The sequence below is a fragment of the Oncorhynchus gorbuscha genome, linkage group LG07, assembly GCF_021184085.1.
Source record: "Oncorhynchus gorbuscha isolate QuinsamMale2020 ecotype Even-year linkage group LG07, OgorEven_v1.0, whole genome shotgun sequence".
Classification (NCBI taxonomy): Eukaryota; Metazoa; Chordata; class Actinopteri; order Salmoniformes; family Salmonidae; genus Oncorhynchus; species Oncorhynchus gorbuscha.
The window spans coordinates 32004310-32014698 of NC_060179.1; the positions used below are offsets into that span (position 1 = coordinate 32004310).

The following is a 10389-nucleotide window of genomic DNA, read 5'->3' on the forward strand; positions in this document are numbered from 1 at the left end:
TGTAAGCAAAGTTTATGTGTGGTCCAAACCAACAGAGAGGGTTTAGATATACATACATTTATTTCACTAGGGCTCTCTCTCTCTCTCTCTCTCTCTCTCTCTCTCTCTCTCTCTCTCTCTCTCTCTCTCTCTCTCTCTCTCTCTCTCTCTCTCTCTCTCTCGTTACAGTATGTGACCATTTTTAAAGCATCCGTGGAAAATGACTTTCATGCGCCGTCCAGACTGGTACAGGGGAGGTGGGGGTGGTTATTGGGAGAGGCCCTTCAGATGGCTGACATGTTTTTGGAGAACTGCAGAACCGCTAGCTGGCGTAGAACGCTGGGCTGCGGTGTGGTGCGATCCTGTTTGTCTGTGTGAAGCTGAAGCTGGCATGCCCCCCCCCCTTCCTCTGTTCTTCTGCATCTGGTCCTCATTAGGTTAGGAGCGGATGGTATAAAACAGGGGGCTGACGGGGGCTGGGCCTCAGTCCCTGGATCTGCACCATCATGGAAGCTGCTCTTTGGGTGTGCCTCAGTCTGCTCTGTCTGCAGGGCAGCTTTCTCCAGCTCACACGTGGTGCAGACTGCACTGGGACATCACCGGTGGAAGACTGTGTTAATGGGCAGACCACCGGAGGAAAGGTAAGGGATTGGGGGCCCCCAGGTTACAGTTGTAGGTTTGTTGTGTTTTGTGGAGGAGTTCCTTTGGTCAGGTAGATGGAGTTCAGAAGTGTTGGTGCTAGACGTGTTTTTTAAAGTTTTTTTACAAGCTAACATTTCCCCAGACTCTGCAGTAGCAACATTAGCTCAGAAGCCAAAGGAAGCCAATAACTGCTATGAATGCTCTTGTGTTTCCATTGAGTGTGTGCTGAGTTAAAAACAACCCACTTTGGGTTATTTGGTGACCCAGCACTGGGTAAATACTGGACAAAACACATGCTGGGTTATTTTGACCCAGCCAGTTGGGTTGCGTGAATAACTTTCGTGGCTTTCAGATAATTGTTTTTGGCTACCTGGAAGAGTACATGTCATTCATGTTCATTATGTTACGTTTTACACTGCAAATTTCATAATATCTTTTATTTACATATGCCAACATAGAGATACAATGTTGAGAGATCTTTTCTTTGCATATCCCAACACTGGGACTCTTGAGGAACTGATAAGTTCATTAAAGCTTCAAAAGTGTCAGTGTTCAACCTTAACATGTGATAACAACAGAACAGATGAGCTGTAATTACATTTACTCTCACTCTATCTGAAATCCACGCCCCTACTAAGCCATGCCTCTAGTCTTCTGAGCTGACCCGCTGGGGTCATATCTCAATAACCCAGCACCAATAACCCAGCACCCAGCATCAATAACCCAGCACCCAGCATCAATAACCCAGCAGTTAAAAAAAAGAAGAAAACAACATAACTAAGTGACCCAATGCCTGCAACCTAGCAGTTGGGTCAACCAAACAATCCAGCAATTTTTTTGAAAGTTGTGTGTGTGTGTGACACAGTGGTATGGTGGCTGAGCATGTCCTATTTTGGATGGAACACATGCATGGATTTAAATAGAGTTAAACATTCCAGTAACCAGGAAACATACACTTATTTTAGTCAGGAACAAAGTTTCATTGTAACCTATTCTATTACCCTCAATGGAACAAACTCTCTGCAGACTTTTAATGTGGCCACAGAGCCGTTTGAGCTGCCATATTTGCGGTCGACATGCTTTGTGGACATTCCCCATGTTCTGTCCAAAGCAGTTACCTTTATCTGGCCAATACATACAGCAGATGTATGAAAGATTTTCTTTCTCATTGCAATTCTCATCTGTAAAAGAGACATTGGTCTCAGTTTAACTCCCTGATAACATAAAGGTTAAATCAAATATAAAATGAAAGATGCAGCATTCATTCCTCAAAAGAGGATTTTCACCAACAACGTGGAAGACTGAGTATTCTCAGTATTCTTTACCGGGTGGGAAATATAGGTTTTATGTGTTTTGTGTGTAATTACACTATTACAGTACATGCAATTATTTAAACTTCAGATGTGGTTGGACTCCCAGTTGCCTTAGGCAGCATTATTGAAGAAATTTTAAAGTTTAATTGAACTCAATGCTGAGTTTATTTGCCTGTGCTTTTTCCCACCAAGGTCATTGTGAATGTGGATAATGGAACATAATACATTACTAGGGTTAGTTCATGGTGCTCGTCAACAACTAGCACAGAACAAAATGGACTACACAGAAAGTGCTCAAAATAGATAACTAAAAAAATAACATGGCACCTCCATGTAATGAGGGATACGTGACCCCGAAGAGCACACTTTGTGCACTGAGTGTGAAGTGGAAACAGGGCATGTACTGACCTTTGTACAAAGTATTGTGTCTATATTAGGACAACAGAAGTTTCAACAGGGAGAGATACAGAGCATTCGGAAAGTATTCAGGCCTCTTTACTTTTTCCACATTTTGTTACGTTACAGACTTATTTTAAAATGAGTACATTTTTATTTTATTCTTAATCAATTTACACAAAATACCCCATAATGACAAAGTAAAAACAGGTTTTTAGAAATGTTTGCAAATACTTTGTTGAAGCACCTTTGGCAGCGATTACAGCCTCGAGTCTTCTTGGGTATCCCTACAAGCTTGGCACATCTGTATTTGGGGAGTTTCTCCCATTCTTCTCTACAGATCCTCTCAAGCTCTATCAGTTTGGAAGGGGAGCATCGCTGAACAGCTATTTTTAGGTCTCTCCAGAGATGTTAGATTGGGTTCAAGTCCGGGCTCTGGCTGGGCCACTCAAGGACATTCAGAGACTTGTCCCAAAGTGTTGTCTTGGCTGTGTGCTTAGGGTCGTTGTCCTGTTGGGCTGTCATGTGCCTTCTACTGAAGAGTGGCTTCCGTCTGGCCTCTCTACCATAAAGGCCTGATTGGTGGAGTGCTGCAGAGATGGTTATCATTCTGGAAGGTTCTCCCCTCTCCATAGAGGAACTCTGAAACTCTGTTAGAGTCTTGGTGGTTCCAAATTTCATCCATGTAAGAATGATGGAGGCCACTGGGTTCTTGGGGACCTTAAATGCTGCAGACATGTTTTGGTGCCCTTCCCCAGATCTGTATCTCAACACAATCCTGTCTTGGAGCTCTACGGACAATTCCTTTTGACCTCATGGCTTGGTTGTTGCTCTGACATGCACTGGCAACTGTGGGATCTTATATAGACAGGCTTGTGCCTTTCCAAATCATGCCTAATGAATTTCATTTATCACCGGTGGACTCCAGTCAAGTTGTAGAAACATCTCAAGGATGATCAATGGAAACAGGATGCACCTGAGCTCAATTTCGAGTATCATAGCAAAGGGTCTGAATACTTATGTAAATAAGGTATTTACATTTTTTATATATTTTTTATAAATTTGCAAGAAAATTCTAAACCGTTTTTCACTTTGTCATTATGGGGTATTGTGTGTAGATTGATGAGGGGAAAAAATAATTAAATCCATTATAGAATAAGGCTGTAGCGTAACAATATGTGGAAAAAGTCAAGGCCTCTGAATACTTTCCAAATGCACTGTATGTTGAAGGAGGGGACGTACACTGTGAAAAGGCATACAGTACGAACTCTGTGTTCCTCTTTGTTCTAGTAAAGCCTGAACTCCTACAATATGGTCACTGTTTTCCTTTACTCATCCTGACAGGATATGGTTTATGAATTGTCTCAATTGTCCGATTGTAACACTTTACATTCAGTTACTGCTATACCTTTCTAAATCAGAATGTAATTCTGCAAGTAACGACATACAAACATGTTGTAAACATATTAATTTAGTCATTGTTTAGTCATTGTTTAGTCATTGTTTAGTCATTGTTTAGTCATTGTTTAGTCATTGCATAGGAGTGGGGTTGAGGTGTTATTATTACGTAAGTGGAATAAAGATGACATGTTGTTAAAAGGATCTTCTCCTTCAGAAGAATGGGTTTATGCGGCTGATGCCATCTGCTCCAAGAGAGACCCATACCCAGAAAAAGCCACAGGTATATACGAGCCTCCCTCCCCACAAACACATCCTGTTGCAGTCTGCTCTCTGTCACAGAGGACTGCTGCCTTGTACTGGATTTACTTTCCACTCTGTATGGTAACTCCCCAGGAGGAATATGATTCCAACGAGACACGAAGGTCCATGCAACTCAAACGCTTAGCCCCAAGATATTGAATATTGATATTAAATATAGATTCACCAAAGTCATTGCTCAGATATCTGTGTATAAGAAAGGATATAGGACTATATACCTCTTTACCAACACACTCGCAGGCGCACACACACACACACACACTTACACGATAACATTTATAGAAGGAATTTATTTTCTCCCAAATTGCATTAACCCATTATTTACATTTTTCTTTTGCCCAACAGAGAGGACGACTTGAGGCACACTCTGTACTTGGTGTAAGACATTTATATAAATCCTGCTCCTTACAACTGCAAAACAAAACAATACAACCAATTAGCCTACTTGAACTATACACTGTAAAAAAATGTCCTGTAATTTTTACAGTAAATTACTGGCAGCACAGTAGCCGGTAGGTCGCTGTAAATGTACAGTACAATACTGGCAGCACAGAAGACAGTAAATTACTTTAGATTTACAGGACCTATACTGAAGCACAAATTTACAACATATTACCGTATAACACCTGACTACAGCAAACATGCTGTCATTCTAGAATTGACAGTGCCTTACTGGAAGCACAGTGGTTAGTAAACTATTGCAGATTTACAGTGCAGGCAGCTACTGCCAACGATTGGCAGTATTTCTATTACATGTATTTGATATGAGTATTTGAATAGTTTCAATATCTATTTTGTATTTAATTGGCCTGAAGTACAATTCATGTATTTTGTAACAGTTTAATAAGAATACATACATTTGGTATTTTCTAATACAAAAATAAACTTGCAAGTAGCCCACATAACAACATAATGTCCAGCAGTGTGCTTTGCAAGTGTTCATTTTTAAATTGACATTGGTCATTTAGCAGACACTCTTGTCCAGAGGGATTACAGTCAGTCAGTGCATTAAACTAAAAAACATGTCATAGCAAGTAAAAGGTTTATGTAACCGTTACTGAGAAAGTTGTTGTAATTAAGAGTACATTGGTCTTCAAGGTATTGTGTATTTGTAACAAGATACCTTTTGAAGTATCCTTGCCCATCTCTTGCTCGTGCCAAGTTTGTTACTGTAATATTCACAATAACTCGCCGCCAGCTTCTTTTAAGTTACTGTAATATCAGAGCAATCGTACAGTACAACACAGTAACATTTGCCTGCTGTAGACTAAATAAGTATATTCTACTGTAATTGTAATATTGGTATTTCACTAATTACATTGGTGCAAGCAGGTTGGCTGTTAGGTATTTGTATTTTACAGCATATTTATGAATATTTGGCATTTTATATCACTTGCACTTCTAAAGGCCAAAAAAATGGCTTCCAAACAGGTCATGAGTAAAATAGACCAAAATGACTTGGCAAAACACTCAACCAGTAAAGGTTTAAGAGTTGCTGCTACTCTGATCTGTCCCCTAATACACATGAATTGTTTGGGCACTACTACCACATATCAGTTTAATTGGTACAGCATTCTCACTAGCGGATGCAATACATATTTCCACGTAGAAGGCATGCCTCTAAGTATGTTAATAAGCCAGAGTCTTTCTTCATCCACGACATTTTCCCAAAATGCACCATAATTCACCGTATGCTGCTAGAAATATACAGCAAAACAGGTAATACAGTACTTTACTGTAAAATTCTATTGTAAAATAAAGAATATAATTTTACAGCAGTGTAGTGGAATGCCAATGAGCCCCTCCCCCATAATGCATTGCTCTTTAAAGTACTGTACTGTAATATAGAATTACATTAACTAACTGTAAATATTGTGCTGTACATTTACAGCAATGTGTTACATTGTACATACTGTAGTTATACAACACTATTGTATTGCTGAAGCCACAGTGCTGGCTCCATGTTCATCAACAATGCCTCAATTATTTCTGAATAGAGGTGGAAGGATGACAACATACTGTCAGCCGTGCCGTTGGACAGACAGGAGAGAGAGTTTGGGAAGCACTCCAGCCTTCCTGGGTCCTTCTCAACTAAGGGCTTCCCCAACACACTCATCCAAGTTCAGGTAACGCTGGAGACAGGGAGGGAGACGAACGAGAGGGAGAGGTCTCAAACGATCCAATGGGGCTGTTGTGTTGTAATTGTTGTGATCCCACCAAAAACAGTGGCATAAGAAAGAATGTGATGGGTGGTGTACTGTAGTTTCTTATCCCGAGTTGTTTTCTTGAAGCACTTGGTATGCTACAGTGGTGGCTAATGTCATTTTAAATAGGAAGGGCTCATTGTAAATGTCTGAGACAGAATAAATGGAACCGTATCAAACACATCAAACACATGGTTTCCATGTGTTTGATACCGTTCTATGTATCCATTCCAGCCATTATTATGAGCCGTCCTCCCTTCAACAGACTCCTGTGTAACGTACAGTAGCCGGGCCACTTGTAGTTTCTAAATGATCCCCCGGGAATGTTGTTCCTCCAGACAGAGCGGGCCAGGAGACACTTGGGCCAGTCTGGGACCAAGAAGAAGAACAAGCCTAAATCCAGAGTGGGATCTTTTTCTCTGCTCAGCAACAACCACAGCGCCGCCATACAGGTATACAACATCGCCATGACAACCCAGGAGCAGACCATCATGTGATACCAGGATACAGTTAATATCAAACATTTTTGTTTAGTGAGATCTCAAACACACTGCTGACATGAGATATGGGCTCCCGAGTGGCGCAGTGGTCTAAGGCACTGCGTCTCAGTGCTAGAGGCGTCACTACAGACCCTGGTTCGATTCCAGACTGTATCACAACCGCCTGTGATTGGGAGTCCCATTGGCCCAGCCTCGTCCGGGTTAGGGTTTGTTCGGGGTAGGCTGTCATTGTAAATAAGAATTTGTTCTTAACTGACTTGCCATATTAGGACAGCCTAAGTTTCAGCAGGAGTTATGGAGATGCTATCTTAGCGATACTTAGTCGACCTGCATTCAACATTGTATCATTGAAGTCTTACGTCATGTTGTTGTTTTCCAGGTAACGAGAGTACGGAGGCAGCTGCAGAAGGAGAAGAAGAAAGGGAAGCCAAGAGGACGAACAGGAGCGTACTCCGCTATGGACGTCCCAGACAAACCTGAACCCTTGGTGAGGCCAATGTCCCCCTCCACGTGTCCCTCACCCCCACCTGAGTCAATAAACCAATCAATCACGTTTTTGTGACCAGAGAGAAAATCTGCTTCCAAGCATGTTAAGAATACAGAGTTCATGCAAACTAGTTAAAAACCGCTAACACAAAAAAAGTTTCTAACCTGTTGTGTTAAATCCACCTCCGTCTGATTTGTCACTCTAATCTAAACTAAATGTTTGATTCTTTCACCAGGGACAAAGGCGCAAGAGGAGCCCACAGAAGAAGAATCAGACCAAGAGAATTGTTTGTTCATAAACATTTCATTAAACGAAACAAGGGATTTTGCGGAAGTGCGACTGTTTCAATAGTTCATAAACTGTACTTTATATCTTCTTCTCTTTGTAAACATATTGGTTTTGTCCTTTTTTTCAATTTAACAATAATGTAATATATATAATGGAAACACATCCCCGAGGACAAGTATACTTACAATACTTTTGAGAACTCCTTTAATATTCTCTTTTATTACAGTTATTTGTTGTTGTTGTCGTTGGTCGATGGTGAGTCTTTGGCAACTGTGCATATTATCAGGTTTAAATAAAGTAAACTTGTATGAGAATACTTCTTGAGAACTTTCCGCAACACAAGGCCTACCGTTTCTACCTAGGACTGTTCGTTTTCTGTTCAGTCATTGACAGAGTCGGACTCCACCTTGGACTGGAACATTTCACTGCTCCAGCTCTCCCTCTCTGTTGCCAAGTGCAACACCTTCAATTCCCACACAACAGGACCTGGGTAACTTCCAGAAGTTTATTCAGAAATTGTGAATTAGGGGGGGAAAATGTCACTGAGCCCCAATTACAGATGGCTGAGCTAATGGCAGTGACTGTATCCCAAATGGCACCATATTCCCTACATAGTGCACTACTTTTCACCATCGTAAGGCTAAGTTCATCGTTAGAACAATATAGTTTGAACGATGAACTTAGCCTTAAAATGTTTTTGGGAAACCAGGTTATGAGTACCATGGGTCCTGGTCAAAAGTAGTGCGCTATGTAAGGAAGAGGGTGGCATTTGGGCTGCAGACAGTGAATGCCCAGCACTCCGCTAAACTTGCAGTCAAACCTTTGGGTTGAGAGCCCAACTATTCTGTCAAATTAAAGGGCGTTGGACCAGTTGATAATGGGAAAGAAATCATCATAATGTTAGACTGTATACACCATCTGTTTCAGAAGTAAAAGTTAATTTGTTCGAAAAATGAAGTTTCTTTTGAATTAATTTAGTCAGAGCTAGGAAGCTCACGGCACTGCATTCACTAATGGAGATGGTTTGAGTGTTTTTGCAGACCAGTCATGTACTTTACAGTGCCTGCGGAAAGTATTCAGACCCCTTGACTTTTTCCAGATTTTGTTACATTACAGCCTTATTCTAAAATTGATTTTTTTAAACTATCCTCTGCAATCTACACACAATACCCCATAATGTCAAAGCAAAAACAGGTTTTATACATTTTTATAAATGGATTAAAAACAAAAAACAAATACCTTATTTACATAAATATTCAGACCCTTTGCTATGAGACTCAAAATTGAGCACAGGTGCATCCTGTTTCCATTGATCATCCTTTATGTTTCTACAACTTGGTTGGAGTCCACATGTGGTAAATTCAATTGATTGGACATGATTTGGAAAGGCACACACCTGTCTACATAAGGTCCCACAGTTGACAGTGCATGTCAGAGCAAAAACCAAGCCATGAGGTCGAAGGAATTGTCCGTAGAGCTCCAAGACTGGATTATGTCAAGACACAGATCTGGGGAAGGGAATCAAACATTTCAGCAGCATTGAAGGTCCCCAAGAACACAGTGGTCTTCATCATTCTAAAATGGAAGAAGTTTAATACCACCAAGACTATTCCTAGAGTTGGCCGCTTGGCCAAACTGAGCAATCAGGGAAGAAGGGCCTTGGTCAATGAGGTGACCAAGATTCCGATGGTCACTCTGACAAAGTTCTAGAGGTCCTCTGTGGAGATGGGAGAACCTTTCAGAAGGACAACCATCTCTGCAGCACTCCACCAATCAGGTCTTAATGGTAGTGGCCAGACAGAAGCCACTCCTCAGTAAAAGGCACATGACAGCCGGCTTGGAGTTTGGCACAAGGCACCTAAAAACTCTCAGATCATGAGAAACAATATTCTCTGGTCTGATGAGACCAAGATTGAACACTTTGGCCTGAATGCCAAGCGTCATGTCTGAAGGAAACCTGGCACCATCCCTAAGGTGAAGCACGGTGGTGGCAGCATCATGCTGTGAGGATGTTTTTCAGCGGTAGGGTTGAGGAAAAGATGAATGGAGAAAAGTACCTAGATCCTTGATGAAAACCTGCTTCTGAGTGCTCAGGACCTCAGACTGGGGTGAAAGTTCACCTTCAAACAGGACAACGACCCTAAGCACACAGCCAAGACAACGCAGGAGTGGCTTCGGGACAAGTCTCTGAATGTCCATGAGTGGCCCAGCCAGAGCCCGGACTTGAACCCGATCGAACATCTCTGGAGAGACCTGAAAATAGCTGTGCAGCAACGCTTCCCATCCAACCTGACAGAGCTTGAGAGGATCTGCAGAGAAGAATGGGAGAAACTCCCCTAATACAGGTATGCCAAGCTTGTAGCATCATACTCAAGAAGACTTGAGGCTGTAATTGCTGCAGAAGGTGCTTCACAAAGTATTGAGTAAAGGGTCTGAATACTTACAGTACCAGTCAAAAGTTTGGACACACCTAAACATTCAAGGATGTTTCTTTATTTTTACTATTTTCTACATTATAGAATAATAGTGAAGACATCGAAACTATGAAATAGCACATATGGAATCATGTAGTAACCAAAAAAGTGTTAAACAAATCTAAATATATTTTATATTTGAGATTCTTCAAAGTAGCCACCATTTGCCTTGATGACAGATTTTCACACTCTTGGAATTCTCTCAACCAGCTTCATGAGGTTGTCACATGGAATGCATTTCAATGTACAGTGCCTTGTTAAAAGTTCATTTGTGGAATTTATTTCCTTCTGAATGGGTTTAAACCAATCAGTTGTGTTGTGACAAGGTAGGGGTGGTATACAGAAGATGGCCCTATTTGGTAAAAAAGTCCATATTATGTCAAGAAC

General features: G+C 41.2%; 1 protein-coding gene across 7 annotated transcripts; it reads left to right on the plus strand.

Annotated features, from left to right (window-relative positions):
• Window positions 1-448: 448 nt before the first annotated feature.
• Window positions 449-7842, plus strand: si:dkey-12l12.1. Of its 7 annotated transcripts, none has more exons than XM_046356200.1 (7): window positions 449-620; window positions 3931-4011; window positions 4395-4427; window positions 6047-6175; window positions 6592-6705; window positions 7133-7240; window positions 7476-7842. In XM_046356200.1, the coding sequence occupies exons 1-7, from the start codon at window positions 486-488 to the stop codon at window positions 7536-7538; spliced, it is 663 nt and encodes a 220-aa protein (XP_046212156.1). In that variant the 5' UTR covers window positions 449-485; the 3' UTR covers window positions 7539-7842. The 7 variants fall into 7 exon arrangements, with proteins under 7 accessions (XP_046212156.1, XP_046212160.1, XP_046212161.1 ...); XM_046356201.1 differs by having other exon boundaries at window positions 450-620; window positions 3946-4011; XM_046356202.1 differs by having other exon boundaries at window positions 450-620; window positions 3949-4011.
• Window positions 7843-10389: the final 2547 nt, after the last annotated feature.